Source organism: Durio zibethinus, chromosome 4, assembly GCF_047325235.1.
Source record: "Durio zibethinus cultivar Kanyao isolate XHJ-2024 chromosome 4, ASM4732523v1, whole genome shotgun sequence".
Lineage (NCBI taxonomy): Eukaryota > Viridiplantae > Streptophyta > Magnoliopsida > Malvales > Malvaceae > Durio > Durio zibethinus.
Window position 1 is genome coordinate 17,575,006 of NC_143165.1, and position 16,740 is coordinate 17,591,745.

General features: G+C 30.9%; 1 protein-coding gene across 1 annotated transcript; it reads right to left on the reverse strand.

Moving 5' to 3' along the window:
• Positions 1-11,740: 11,740 nt before the first annotated feature.
• LOC111287663 (LEAF RUST 10 DISEASE-RESISTANCE LOCUS RECEPTOR-LIKE PROTEIN KINASE-like 1.1) lies at positions 11,741-15,960 on the reverse strand. Its single transcript, XM_089760251.1, has 7 exons — positions 15,826-15,960; positions 15,170-15,222; positions 14,973-15,057; positions 14,350-14,560; positions 13,874-13,906; positions 13,513-13,777; positions 11,741-12,967 (listed from the first exon to the last, which is right to left on the reverse strand). Exons 1-7 carry the CDS (start codon positions 15,958-15,960, stop codon positions 11,992-11,994), a joined length of 1,758 nt encoding a protein of 585 aa, XP_089616377.1. The 3' UTR covers positions 11,741-11,991.
• Between the last annotated feature and the right edge of the window lie 780 nt (positions 15,961-16,740).

Sequence of the window (16,740 nt, forward strand, 5' to 3'; positions counted from 1 at the left end):
TGCATACTAGTAGCTTTTATACAAAAAAATAATTTTAATTCAAGTTTATCTTAAACTACGTTTAAATTTTATACTAGTAGTTTTATGCACCGTTAAAATTTTTTTATTAGGTTTTTCACGCTCCCTCCAAATCCCATGCCAACAATCTTGTGTTTTTTTTTTGCCAAAACCGTCTTAATTTCAGATTCTCCTCTGCTCTCCTCTCTAGTTAATCACGTTGAAACCGTTCTCTACTCAGCTCTCCTCTGCTCAAACCGGTGCGCCACTCTCTTATGCTATTCTCAAACCATTCTTGTTTGCTCTCTGGTTAGATGAAGCAAATTTAGCCCACGTTGATCGACTAGAAGCCCAAGTTTGTAATCGATCTTCACTCTCCTTAAATTATTTGTTTGTTCACATTAATCTTTGGTTTTAGGTTTTGTTTTGAATGTCAAGAATTTCTGTTGCTTGTTTTTTATTTGAAAATCTAAATGAGGGATAAAGGATTTTTGAAGAACAATTCCAGTTTAGGAAATCTTCTGTTATGGTTGTATGAAACAAATTTCTTGGCCAAGTTAATCTTCTGTTCTGGTTTGTCCTTGATTTCGGTTAAAAGTTGTTATTTAATTCTAATTGCTCAAAACTTAATGAATTTCTAAAGCATAGCCATTTGTCCTTGATTTTTATTATAGGATGTTCTCAGCATGTTGGATTTTTCTTCATGAGAGACATTATTGAAATGGTAGCATCAACCCTTTGTCTTGGTCTCCTAAGTGGGCGGCCTAAGCTAAACCTAACACTTTTACCTATTGCTTAACCTTTAAATATGTGTTAAAAAAATGGCCCTCGTGGCTAGATTAGTGGAGATCATCGATTAGATGATCTTAAGTCAATTCAAGTGGTGATACAGCACATGATTGAAGAAGACTTACAGATAAATTTCCACAGTACTTCTGAGTGGACAATGTTTGCTAGTGGGCAGTCACGACAAAAAAAGTTCATTGATTCTCATTAAGCTCTAGGATAAATATATATTTTAGTACTTGACATTGATTGTCTTCAAAATTACTCCTATAGTCCCCAAGCATTGAATAATCTATCTACTGGAACTTGGAACACTGGATGCTAGAGCCAATTAAATAAATTTTAACTCTTCTTTGGCTGAAACAGATTATATGAACTGCTTTGTTTAAAGAAAAAGAAATATTTTATGGTATTATTTATTTAGGACAAAAAATAGAGATATTAACATTGGATCTGTGTTTTTTTTTTTCTTGCTTTGTATCCACAAATTATTCATTATTTATTTATCTTTCTCCTAGTCTTGTTTTGCAGTAGATTTAGGGATGAGATTAAATGTATTTACAGAATCCTGATCCTGTAAGAAAACATCTGAAATAGTATAGTTTGATTCAAAAGATCACCAGTATCTTCTTGGTGATATTTGTGCTAATGATGACTTTCTTTTCTTTTCTTTTCTTTTCCATTGCCATTTTGGCCTAATTATTTAACTTGTTTTTGTAGTGACACTTTCTGCCAAAATGCAAATTCTAATTTGAACCATCTTTTCTCTTGGTCTTTGTAGTTTCTTTACATGTTGCTTTATGTAACGCGCTAAAACAAGATTGGTGTACTATATTCTTTTGTTTTTTTTCTACGTAACATTATCCATGAGACAGATCATCTAAAGACAACTAAAAACGTTAGCTCCCAAATAATAATAATAATGCTGCTAGAAATCCTTTTAGGTGGAGAAGTGGAGAGTAGAACCTTTTACAGCCTGAAGCTATGTGGACTCTCTCTCTCTCTCTCTCACACACACGCGCGCGCGCTTAAAAGAATGTCTTTCCAAGTTATTGCCCTCTTCCTCAGTGTTCATGTTCCTCATCTAGTTTATTAATATCCTCTCAGCTATGATTTATTGCTTCACCCTGTTCCAAACTTCCTTTGGTTAGCTTTCTGTCATTACCTGATACAAAGAGCTGATTGCTTTATGATTGATGAGATTTATATCTTTTGTATCTTAGCTTTTGATGGAATGAAGGTGCCTTGCGTCAGAGTTGATATGTTTTTCCTGCTTTTGCGCCGAGGGAAAATTGTGTTTCTTTCTACTTTAAAGAAAAAGGGCTAGGCTGCATAGGATCTCTATCTATTCCTGCCCATTCTTTGCGTAAAATTATGCTGAGTGAACTTTGGGCACAATCTGATATAACTTAAGTTATTCTTGAATTGATCATGGGAAATATAATTAAAGTATAACCGCAGAGTATATTAGAAACATATGCCATCAAAATATACTAGATTTGATTTAACTAGTTATAAAGTCAAAATTTACAATATAGTAGATTCATTTAATTGAACAATTGCATCTTTGGATTGAAGGTGTTAATCTGATAAATAATCACAGAATTGAAGACAAAGTTCTCATACTGTAGAATGATAAAGTTTTGAATATAATGAGACCATAGTATCATCATAAATTAAACTTTGAAAAAGAAGAATGCATACAGCGAAGCACTTTCATCTAGATCTGAAGAAATTAATCATTAGGAAAGGAATTAGATTTCAACTTCATACAGCATAATACCATAATTTTAGATATTTAATATTTGTTTTCTGCACAAATTATTAGCAGATTTTATAGATTGGAAGTTGGATAATGTAGACTGCAGTTAAGCAGTGTTGTGCAATTCTTATTTATCCAACCAAATGTCTAGAAAAAATAATCTATCTGTTATTATCATTTTGTTTTAGTTCCCAAGAGGCTGCACTTGTTAATGAATTACTATTTTAAGTGCTTTATCTTGATATTAAGCTGGAACTGCTAAGCATTATGTTTAACTACAGATTAGTGCATTTATTAAGGACCTAGTGGACTGAGTGCTATTGGTTGTCCCCAAGCATTGAATAATTTATCTATTGGAAATTGGAACACCGGATACTAGAGCCAATTAAATAAATTTGAACTCTTTTTCGGCTGAAACAGATTATATGAACTGTTGTTATATATACATACATATATATATATATGTATATAGTGTCACATTGAATTGTTGCTTCTGTTTCCATGAAAATTGACATTGACTCATCACCCCCTGTTTTCAGTAGTTATAACCATGATTGTTGGTCGTAATTTTATAAGACCATATATATATATATATGTATATGTCTGAAAGTGATTAAGATTATTGCCACGCATCACAAAATAATACTTATAGGCTTTTAAAATAACAGGCTTGGATTAGTTGTAGGCTTTCAAAAAGAGAAAAGTTACATATAGTTTCAGGATAGGGACTCATGATTGGCAAATTATTAAGGAATATATATATATGACGAATTAAAACAGCTCAATATTTCTTTGTCTGAAAGTGATTAAGATTATTGCCACGCATCACAAAATAATACTTATGGGCTTTTAAAATAACAGGCTTGGATTAGTTGTAGGCTTTCAAAAAGAGAAAAGTTACATATAGTTTCAGGATAGGGACTCATGATTGGCAAATTATTAAGGAATATATATATATGACGAATTAAAACAGCTCAATATTTCTTGTTGAAGTTTGTCTTTCAACTTCACTTACTAATAAAATTACTCTGCTCTTTAAAAAAAAAAAAAAGAATTACTCTTGTGGCCTCCTTGATCCTTCTCTTATCATTATTATTGTGTCCAGCATTCTACACCTGGACAAAGCTTAAGTGAGATCTATGATCTCAGGAGAAAACATAGAAATTCTTCTCTTTTTGGTGTGACCTGACTTTACAGATTGGGATATTTTATGTTACTGTTTGCTGCGGAGTGACTAATTGGGGCATCTGATTAAAAAGAAATTCTTCATTTCTGACGTGAATTCTGAAATCCTTTCTTAAAATTTCTTTTGCTCAACTGCTGAGAGTTCCTATCTATGTTTTTAACTTATCTCTTACTAGATTTTTATCAATACACAGGATATTGTTAATTACTTGAATTTGTTATTTTTTAATGAATGAATTTTCTGATTTAGTTTAGTTATAAAGCAATCTAAACAGTCCTTAAATCTATTTTTTATTTGCAACAGCAAAAAAAAAAAAAAGTCTCTCTTTAGCTTGGACCACTTGAAGATTGTCAAAAACAAAAACAAGAGCATGTATATATGCAGTTATATTGATTCGATTATATCATGCTTGGTTCAGATTGATTTATTTTGAATGTTTCACATGCTTTGTCACTAGATTTTTTTGTTATCTAATTTCAAAAGATAATTTTATTTGGTGTTCAAATTCTTTAGAAACATATGATTAATATGGATAAAAGTTGGACAATGGAGTTTAAATATTCTAACAAGTATGTTGTCGGAGTTTCATCTTTTGTAAAATTTGTACGTACCAATATTGGAAAACAATGTAAAATTCATTGTCTTTGTTGAGTTTGCTTAAATGTATTAACTAAATGTCAAGATGAGGTAGAAGATCATTTGCTTTTGAAAGATATATTAAAAAGTTACTCCAAGTGGATTTAATATAGTGAGCAATTTGATTTCATGATGCCAAATTTTGGAAATCAAGCAATTGGGAGTACTAATTCCTATTAAAGAACAATTGGGAGTACTTATTAATGGTTAATTTTGAATTTTTGTTATTTGAACATATCAATTAATTCATTTTCTATTTTAGATAAAATTTCATATTAAATTGAATGATGACTATTTTAAGATGTCTATTTTGTCAATTTTATCGAAATTGTCAAGAAATCAACATTATAAGCTTCACTTGTGCTTTAAAAAAATTTTAAATGCTGAAGTGGCATGTCAAAACAACCTACCAAAGTATAACTTAACTTAAGAAAATTGAGAAGAGCTTCGTGATTTGTTTAGTGATTTTAAATATCAAGTTATTTTCTTATTCTCATTTATGTTTAATTGGCATATGGTAATTTGTTAGGTTTATTTGGATAAGCGATTAATCTGTTTTCTATTAAATGGTTAATTATGTTTAACTGTTTAAGGCAATTATATAACAATTATTCATTCTGTTCAAATATTAAACATCAATATATTTATATTATTTCATTCTTTTTAAAATGAAAATGAGGTGTTATCATAATGTATCGATCTGGAAACTCAATTGTTTGATGCAAGAATTTGAAAATATTGAAAAACACTAGGAGTCGTCATCAATCTTTTTTAGGGTTTGATTAATCACTCAAAAATTTTATCTTTTTAATAAAACAATAAAACAAGTTTAAAACTTTACTAAAAGGATGATTTCGACCTACCAAAATACATTAGGTTCGAGAGTTAGTTACGGTGGGAAAGGATTAGCAGCCTTATAACGTTCATAAAATTGATATCAATTAATTATGCGTTATTTGTAATTCTGGATAAAAATGATTTTCTGCATGAAATTTAACTATAATTTCTTTTTGTTTTTTTTAAAAAATCTTTTATTGAGGAATATTAAGAAAATTTTCACATTAAAAAAATATCTTTAAAGTTTTCAACGTAAATGTTGAATTTGAAAATAATCTTTTCATTTAAGATTCATTGTAAAATTTTTTGTAAATAATAATTATTGATGATTCTCCAACATTTAGACAGAGTATCAATCAATTATATTTCATAGAATGTTATTTTAATTTTATTTGTTTAAAATAAAAAATTTTAAGAAAAAACTTTTTATGTGATAAAACAAAAATATAATAATATGATTAATATTAAACTAGTTAACTAAAATAAAATATATATGTATGCATTATAAATAAAAATATATGCAAAATAATGATCAAGCATGAATTTAAAAACCGAAATTTCAAATATAATGAAACTACCTGGACTTCTCAACATTTAGGTGGAGCTTAGGTGTGAAACTTTATATTTGAAAATCTCATCCCATTATTATTTTTAGTTAATTTGACAAATTTATTTCGAGTTGTGGAAATGTATGAAAATTATTTAATGAAAGAAATTTTTTTAAATATTCTAGTATCTATGCGACATTTGAGAACCGATTATTTTATAAAAGGTTTTAATGTAAATTCTTAAAAATTTAAAATTTTTAAGAAAACTTTTATGTGGTAAGAAAAACTAAAATACAATAATATAATTAATATTAAAAAAACATAACTAAATAAACATATACATATACATTATGAATAAAGACATTAATTTAAAACGAAACATATGCAAAAATGATAATTAAATGAAAATTTAAAAATCGAGATTTCAAATATAAAAAAATTACCTAGACTCTTCAACGTTTAGACAGAGTTTATGTACGAATTGTTATATTTAAAAATCTCGTATAATTATTAGTATTATTGTATTTTTATAATCAAGAGTTTAACAAAATGAATTATTTATTTATTTTTTTAGCTATAGAAATATATTCAAATTCTTAATGAAATAAAATTTCTTAAATACTCTAATGTTTAGACGACATTCGAGAATAAATTTCTTCACAAAAAGTGTTCATGCAAATCTTTATAAATTTAAAAGAGTGTGAGTTTTTAAGTAAGTTTGGATTTAAATTTTAAGATTTTTACAAATCTCTTTAAAAGTTTTCAACATCTAAACAGATTTTCGGAACAAACTTACTTTTATAATTTGCAAAAAATAATCTTTATATTCTTACATTTAGTATATATTTCTTTTTTTTTTAAAACCATAATTAATATTATTATTATTATTATTATTATGTATAACTTTAAAGTGCATGAAGAATAAAATACATCAAATTTGGATTTAAGTACGGAAGTTTAAATTAGAATGAGCATGAAAATTAAAAAAATAAAGAAATTAAGAATGCAAGAAATTTAACTAACAATTAAATTTAAGCAATCATAAAAAAAATTTGCAAGGGAATAATTAAAATCAAACACAAATAGAAAAAAAAAACTTTCTTGGAATTAAATTTTAAGCCTTATATTTATGTAAAATTTTATTTATTTAAAAATTTTAACTAGAAAACAAAACTTGACCTAACCTTAAAAAAATGAATGTGAATAGTCTAGTCTTCCTTTCTTTAATGTTTCTTCTATTATTTAATGTAAAACGTGTAGTCCCCACACCTTTTATACGAAGGCTTGGTTTTGTTCCTTATATGGCTTTCTTTTTTTAATACATTTTTTCCATTCTTCAATCTAAAAACAAGCTAAATACCTGGGGAGTCCCCAGCCATTCTCTATTTTTGTCTTATATATGGTTTCTTTATTTTAATAATTTTTATTCTCCCATCCTAAAAAAACAACATGCAATCCGTAGCCCTCTTTTAAAACAAAGCTTTAGCTTTCACCCTTGCACATGACTCCATGTCAGGAATCCCCATGTGTAAACAAAATCCATGAATGGAAAAGAAACTAATATATTCTGAACAAGGGGCCATACGTGAAAGTGAAGCTTTGAGTTTCCATAGTCCTCTGTTGGCAGTAGCTATGAACCAACAAAGTAGCTATGAAACAACAAGCTCGGGGCGAGGAAAGGATGAAAGAGCACACAAGAACTCAATCAAACCAGGAAAATATAAAACAACAAGCAAAACTTATAACTACCACCGTGAGAGGAAACGAAACCAGCATATCTTGAACAAGAAACCATGCGTGAAAGGGAAGCTTTGAGCTTCCATAATCCTCCATTGGCAGTAGCTATGAAACAAACCAGGTTGGGACGGGATCTCACGCAAGGAAAAGAACAAAAGAGATGCTGGAACCTCGTAGGCAGTAAAGGAAGAAACTTTCAAAGTCTGGGTGGTCATGAAAAATGGAAGAGCAAGGACTTAAAAGTAGAGAAGCAAAGGTAGAAAGCTTTATGGAGTGCGCCCAAATGCTGCTGCTACTTGAGGAAGCAGAAGCTGCTCGGCGCTTCCATTGAATGTACAAGAGTATGAGGCTCTTTCAACCATTTTGTAAAAACATAGAACATCTAAAGCTCCCAACTTTCATCCGAGAACACACCAAAATCAAAGCATACAAGGAACAACCATAGACATTTTATAGAAAATATAATGAAAGATGTGCAATGGTGTAGCAACTAATGGTAGTAAGCGGCACCCTTATGTGAGCATACATATAGATTATCTCACCTCTTTTTTTTGAACTTTTTTTGAAGGTTGGTTTCTCTCCTGTTGTTCTCTATGAAAAGCTCTCACCTCTCCGAATCTTTTTTCTTAAAAATCCTTCCTTTTTCCTTTTCTTCTGTCTTTCTTTTTTTTCTTTTTCTTTTTACCCGAAGCTTTTTTTTTTTTTGTTCCTCTTTCTTTTTTAGCCCGCCTCCCCTCTGTTCCACCAGCTTCTAGTCTCTTTTGTACTCATTCGGCAACCTCCTCCAAGAAAGAAGAGATTTAAATCTTGGTTAATAAGGACCCTTGGATGAAATCTCATCCAAGGGTCAAAGTTCCTCTTTTTCTTCTTTTCAAGGAACCATCTTTGGCCCTTGGATCAAGAGTCAGCAAAAGATCTAATGACTCATATTAAACACTGCAAATGTTAAATTTTTATGCCCCAAACCCATGAAAAAAGGTCATTTTACCTCTAGTGCAAAATTTTTTGTGTTTATAGTCATTTTCTTAAAAATCAATGTTTTCATAGTCATTTTTAGGATTTTAAAGCATGAAATATTATAACACTAAGATTTGAAAAGTTTCGTGAAATTTTAAGTTCGAAAAAGTCAAATTATAAAAATACCTCTTAAAAGATATTTTGATAATTTCACACTTTTCGGGATACTGCTGTGGTTTCAAACTCACCAAAAATTATGAAATATTATAAAATTAAAATCTGAAAAGTTTCATAAAAATCCAAGCTCGAAAAAGCTAAATTACAAAAATACCCCTATAAGGGTATTTTGGTAATTTTATCCTTTTTGAGGTACTGCTACGATTTTAAATACTCCAAAAATCATGAAATATTATAAAATTAAGATTTGAAACTTTTTATGAAAATCCAAGCTTGGTAAGGTTAATTTACAAAAATACCCTTATAAGGGTATTTTGATAATTTTACTTTTCTCGGGGCATGATGAAAATTTTAGTATTTTAAAAAAATCTTAAATTCAATTTTAAAGCACATTAATTTCAATTAAGTTTTGAATTTTCAGAATTGATTTGGACTCTTAGCTATTTTGATCAAGTTTTTTTTCAATTTTGACTTTGTTTGATTGAATTTAACCTAAGTTGGCTTTAAATTTTTGAATAAGCAAATTTATGAGCCCTTTATGAGGCATAAATGGTCCTCCTAAATGGTCTCTACCCATGTTCACAAATGAACCCTAGATCAATCATATTGAAAAATACCCCAGACAAAATTTGACATCTATAAGTGTGAGACAAATGCAAGGGTTAAAAAAAAGGTCAAGTTAACTCATAACCAATGTTTGAGGGCTTTTGTGGCTAGAAGCTATTACATGGTAAATTTTTAAGTTACAAAAATTGTTAAACACTAATGTTTTCTATTTGAATACTTTTCTGGTCACAAACACTTTTATTATATGTACAATTTTATATCGCAAGGATGATGAAGAACCTTATATGATGAAATTTTTTAAGGCAACTCACTATTCAAAAAATAAAAGATGGTCAACAGCTGAAGCTCAAATAGCCTATGTAAGAAATTTTAAATTAAGAGCTATAATTTTATTGTTGTAGTATGATTCTTTGAGTTAACTCAGATTTCTGTTAAATGCTAAGAGAAAATGATGGAGTTACAATCAATTCCTATTGAAGAAGAAACAAAACCTAAAACTATTGATGCTATATTGAATAAAGTGCTTGGTATTAGGTCAGGATACATTAAAGGACTTGGATACAGGCTTAAACCTACTATTAAAACCTCATATGCAAGTGCTACAAACTTAGAATAAAGTCTTAAAAAGATAAAAGAAGAACTTCAGCAATATAAGTCAACTTTTGGGGTTTTTTCAAGCTCAAATTGAAGCTATAACAAATGCTTTAGCAGCCATTGGAATCTAAGTGTCTATCCCTTAATTTCTAGGTATATACTTGAATATACCTTTGTCTATGTGTGCATAATCTGTTAATTTATGTTGATTTTTTTTTTTTTTTTGGTAATAATTCTTTCTAGCTATGCTAGCCATTAAATATTAGAGGTTTATAAACATGCTAGCTATTCAAGTTCTCATTATTGTGCTATGTTGAATCCACGGTTGAGGTTTAACTCTTTGGCATCTTGTGTTTGCAATCATATAAAACCTCCATAGTTGTGAAGAATTTCTTGAAAAGGCCTATTCTTCAATATAAGGTAGGGTTTCATTTAAAAATTTGCTATGCATAAAATGAATTAGTTTGTTTTTTATATTTGTTTTGATCTTATTGTATGTATTATGGTTTGTTTTGATATTTGCTATTAATTATTTATTGTAACTTTAAGTGACACAAACTCACTATCAATACAATCACCCTTAACCCAAAATTTGGATTGAGAGCTTAAAGACAATATTTCAATGGCTACCTATTTCATGGTTCATACTTTTTGTTTTTTAAACGATATTATTTCTATATGATTTAAGATAGACTTTAGAGAATGCACTGCATTTAAAAGCCAATTCAAATATTTAATGGATTTGCAAGAACACTAAATAAGATTATTCTTAAAAATGATTGTGACGATTTTATTTTATATATAGGATTTAATGACATTAATTGTGTCACCCATATTGTGAAAATTTACCTTTCATCACTAATAAATTATATTTTATCATATATTTTGTGATGATTATACCATTTAATGACATTTTCTTTTCATATATAGCTGATGAAATGTAATGTCACAAAAAAAAAAAAGCATAAGGTGACGTATGATTTTATTGTCATGTTTGATGTTATCTTACAATCATTTGTGATGTTAATTGTGTTACCGATACTTTGACAATTTATTTTTCATCGCTAATATATCAAATTTTATCATTTGTTTTGTGACGATTATAACCTTCAATGAAATTTTTTTTTTTAAAAATAACTGACAAAAACTAACATCACAAAAAAAAAAGTATAAGAGGACGTTTGATTTTATTATTACGTTTGACATTATCTTATAATCATTGGTAACTATAACTATGCCACAAATACTATGACAATTTACTTTTTGTCACTAATATATCAAAATTTATCATTTATTTTATGATGATTATAGCTTTTAATGACATTTTTTTTTCATAAATAACTGATAAAAACTAACATCACAAAAACAAAAAAAGCATAAGGTGGTGTTTGAATTCATTGTCACGATAGATTCACAATAGGTGATGATATTTTGGTGTCGTCATATTAGACTTTTAGTAACGGTGCAAACATGACGAATATCGTAACGTTTAATTTTTTATTACAAAATATATATAATGACTAAAAATAAATATTTAGTGATATTATTCAATGCATCACTAGTGGTAAAATTTGTTGTAGGTTTGCACAAGCAATGATCTTGATGAATCAATATCCATGCCATTGGTTATAGTTTTCAACTGACTTTGCATTTAAAAAATCTTCACTGCGTGATCAATAATGCATTTTTGAGATCTTTTGGTTCTTCTAAACTTTTTGGAATTGAAGAAATATTAGGTGGGAAGAGCAGGGAAGCCAGATAAAAGATGTGCAGAGTATGCAAGGAAGGATGCCAATGTAACAATAGGATTAAAAAAATTTTAAAGGAAAATTTTCTGAACACTTTAAAATTTTCATATGAACCTTAAAATTGTTATGTGAATGTTTTCATTTGAACCTCAAAGTTGTTATGTGAATGTATCTTTTTTAATTCTCTAACCATTCCACTGCTGTTTTTCCTCCATACACAGCCACAACCCCAATATCAATCTAACACTCAGTACTCAACAGACACCCATTGTAATAAACGAACACAAAAAAATTCCTAATCCATGACTGAAAATACGAATATTATATATAAGAATGATGGCTCCATTTACGATATGTACATTCCCTGGAGAAAAAGCAAATAAGAACAGTGAAAATGTTTTACCCTCTATTTGCAATTGGCAATGAGACTCGAATTTAAGCAGGATCGTAACGAAAAACTTATCCACCGGTATTAGGTGTAGCACTCTGGCTAACCCATTTATCTGTCAAAGAAACTGGTGAAGGTGGCAGCAGGATATTCTTCAACAAAGCAATCTGATCGCTCTTTAGTGGTGAAGGAAGCGGCTGTACACTCCTTGGCACCTCAGTATCAGTTTGTTCCTCCCCCTGAACGTTCTCCAACTTGTAATCTTCACTATGTATTCTCTGTAGTTCCTCCAAAAGCTCTTCCATTGAAGGGCGCAATTCTTTCTCTTGTTGCAAGCATCGAAAAGCCAGCTCTGCAACTGAAATTGTCATCCTTGTAACTTCTGCATCTGAATTATACCCAAGATTAGGGTTAATCAACTCGTCAAATGCACGCTTTTGAATCTTACTTATTGCTAAATTAGCCAAATTAATGTCATTCCTATGCCTGTTGATATCAACAGCAGGCATTGACGATATGAGTTCAATGAGAACAACTCCAAAGCTATAGACATCACTCTTTTCGGTAAGCTGGTAAAATTGGTGATATTCTGGGTCAACATAGCCTGGGGTCCCTTGGGGAGCAGTTGAGATGTGGGTGACGTCGTTGGGGAACAACCGAGAAAGCCCAAAATCTGCCACTTTGACAGAAAAATTATTATCCAGGAGAATGTTGTTAGTTTTAACATCATGGTGTATGATGTGAGACGCGTGGAGATAAGCTAATGCACTTGCAGTTTCTATGGCAATGCTCATGCGAATGGGCCATGTGAGTGAACAGGATGGTGCACGATCACCATGGAGATGATCAGCAACGGTGCCATTTGGAATGAATTCATAAACAAGGAGAAGTTCCCGGCTCCGGCGTGACGTGCAACCATAGAGAGAGACCAGATTTTTGTGGCGCAAGCGGGCTAAGATTTCAACTTCGTTAACGAATTGTTCTAACCGTCTATAATTGGGTTGGTATAGTCGCTTGATTGCAACTTCTCGCCCATTCGGAGTTTCCCTAATTCAAAACAAAGAGAATTTCCATCAATAAAGCCTTTAGCTGGGGATAAAATATACATTAATCGTTCAAATATGATAATATTTTGAAATGCTCGCTTAATTATTAAAATTTGAGTAAAGATTTTTTTGTCACCTAATTGATAGTTTTTAACAACGTTTTGACATGATAATATCATATCAATTTTTAGATGTGATATTGTATTCTCACATCATCTTATATGATATTGTTCATATGATAATATAAATTAAAAAAAATTTATTGATGTGATAATGTCATGTGACATCTAACACTTGACGTATCATTCTCACATCAAAATATCACAAGAATCTAATGATCGTATAAAAAAATATTTATTTAAATTTTAATGATTAAATAAAAATTTTTAATAATTTAGCGATACTTTAAAGACATGAACATAATTGAGTTATCATTGTGTTAATTTATCCTTTAATTATTTGCAGCTATTTATACGGCTGCTCGCAAGCAGCTGTCTCATTTATACAGGTGATCTCGTAATGGTAAAGTACGTGCAGTTTATTCACTTACCATTGTATACAGTCCCAAATCCTCCATCTCCAAGTTCTTTCTGATCGTCAAAATTATTTGTGGCTTCCACAGGTTCACTATAGGAGAAAATGAGGAGCCCAAAGCTGACAGTACTACTGCTTTCTAGGTCTGATTTTGAAGAGGGAACGGATGTAGCTTTTCCTCTGAGAAAGTTTGATGAAGCATAATTTTGTTTGTATCGACGTCCGAATACATAGATGGACAACCTTAGTATTATTAGAGTGACTGAGCATCCAATTCCTACAGAGAGCATAATAAGCAAGCACATTAATTTTTTAAAAATATTTTACTGAAACAGACTTGATAACTTGAGTTGCTAGAAAGCGAGAGATTTACCAAGTCCCAGCTTCAATCCCAACTTTTTCTTCCCTGCATTTGTAGTTACAAAGTACAAAGTCAGTTTTTACACGGAAAAAAAGGGGGCGGGTGCACTATGTCTATGATAAGTCATTACTGTTCGATTATGTTGTTTAGACATTTCAATGCAAGAAATTAGTTTGTGGATCTTATTACTAGATCTGACAATTTTAATCATGATAATATTATATGACAAAAAAATGATATAAAAAATTTCAAAAGAAATAATAAAATTTATATATAAATTTAATAAAATTAAAAAATATGTTTCATATTTGATATATTCATATAAATTGTGATAATAATTTTCATATTTTATTCAGAACAGATATAATATAAATATATGAATTATCAAATCTATTAATTATCTTTTGTTGCATGATGTGCTATAAAGAAAAAGCAGGATACCTTGTAATCCAAAAAAGAAATATTATAGAAGGTTCGTATGCACATACCTTTGCTACAGTGCTTGCTAACTGGACATCGACCGCCTCTAAAATGATACTTCAGACATTGAGAGGATATATGAACTTTGGTAGATACATTGGGAGTTAATAATTTAAACAAGTGATTGGTATGTTGCGAGTTTTTCTTCGGTGGATTCTTGTCAGGTGGAGGATTGATAAAAGGGAGGTGAATAATTGGACAATACAAAGGCTTGGCAATCTAATCATTTTTATTGTTGTTTGGTGGCTTTGGCGTTCTCTCCGGTTGACTATAGTATATAGTGTAATTCTTGCAGACTGTTTGGCCGAATTCTTTTGGAAAGCTGGTATTCAAAGTGCTATTGCATTTACACAAGGTTAGGTCGGAACCGATTCGGGAACCTGTTTCAAAGTTGACATATGGAAGATTCGGAAAACTCAAATTGTTCAAGGATAGACAATCCTCGGTCTTTAACTGCTTCGCAAGCACGTCGTCATAAATGGTAATGGTGTCAACTTAGGAGATTGTTTCAAGTCGATACAATCGTCCTCCCTGTTCTAGCTGGACCGTCTGGTTGTTTTGCTCACAACCGTCAACTACAAACAACCCACACTCGGGGGGATCCTTTAAGTGTAGGGGAATTTAATTTCACCAAGATTTCCGCTAAGGAAGACAGCGCAATCAGGGCAGTGGCGGTTTCTATCTTCTTCTTGAGCTGAGTGAAGTAGCAAGCATTGCTAGAGAATAACCAAAATCAAGAAGATTGTCGCACCCATTCGAAGATCCCAGATGGAGAACCGAAACAAAGCCAAATTCCCTCACTTGAGATCTAATAATAACTAAACTAACCTATATCTCTTGATTTTGCTGTTTGTGTCAAGTTGACTGTGGGAGGAAAAACCCTGAAATCATAATAGAGAAAGAGTGATTAACAACAAAGCTAAGAGCGGTCCCAACTTTTATGCTTATGCTCAAGTTAGTGGTCGTTCTAGGAAAGGAATGGGAAGGAGAAAGCAATAAGTATAGAAAAGCATGATGGTTGAAAGGTACTTGAGAAGAGCTATTTATACCTATAAGGTGGGGTTACAAGTAGCCTAGACTTCCCAAGGTTAGCCTTAAGGGTTAGGGATGACCTGATAGGGCCGAACTAATCTAACAGTTCACTCTCCACTTAGGGAGTACCAAATTAACACCTTGGGTCCCATGCATGGACTTGATGATGTGGCTAAGTTGACATGAACCCATGAATTTAGGTCGGTCTGACAAGTTAACTTAGCAAAAAAGTCTAAAATACCCTTGATTTTTTGTTGATTTATACTAATAAAGGGAAAAGTCCATTTTCCCTTTTGGACATAAAAATACCTCTAACATTTTGTTTCCTTATGAGCAGTCTGAGGTGTTAGACTAATGTTTATAGATTAAACCGATTTGACTTATCCTCGGTAGGATCGAGTTGTTGATTGAGCCTGGGCTTTGAAAAATTTTCATTTAATGGGTATTCTAACCTTATTTGGTTGAAGTGGTGAGTGGCAAGTGTCAATGCAAACTAGGGTAACACTAATTAGGTCTACGGTGGCATTGCCGACATGGATTAGTATGACCGACGTTGCATTTTGTGATATTTGCAATTCATTTGTCATTTCATTATCTTGATACCTGATATGAGACTTATGACTTATTTCGTCTTGAGCTATGAGAGATTTGATGTGCCATGGATGTATAGCTGACAAGGCTCCACATTGCTTTGAACGATGAATTGGCGTTGGAATGACCAATATGCCTTTTATACAAATTCATTTGAATCTGTATTTAAAGAGAGAAAATATGGCAGTTAAGTATGTGAGGGCTAAGAATACGAAAGATCATTATTGATAATCGTTATGATGATGTGATTTAATTTAAGATGTCTATTTGATCTTTAAGGTGGTTATATAATAGGCCTTCTAGGCCTTAGTATCTCACATCACAAATTTATACATTTCGAGCTAACTGGATTTAATTGACTTTCAATTTTTTTATCCTTATTTCATTTGACCTTTTTACTTTCAAACTCTTTGGTACGTTTCTTTTCCCTTTCATTTTGTCTTTTGCTTCTAACATGTCTGATAATTTTAAGGTAAAAGTAAGGGGAGGTCAACTCAACCGTAAAGCTTTTTATTAGGATGATTAGGTTCCCTTCATCATAGTTGGAAAAGATTATAGTCAAATTGCTTATTGATTAAGTTCGATGTTTGTTGAGGACAAATAGTAGATCGAGGACAATGTTTAAGTAAATAGAGAAATGGTTTATTATAGGATGAATGAGCTCCTTATCGTAATCGATTTCAACTTTCAGAACCTCTAGTGCCAATTGCTATGGTCAATTCAGCTCCTCTTATTGACCTTTATTTCTCTTTCTCTGCTCCCTTTTGATAATCTTT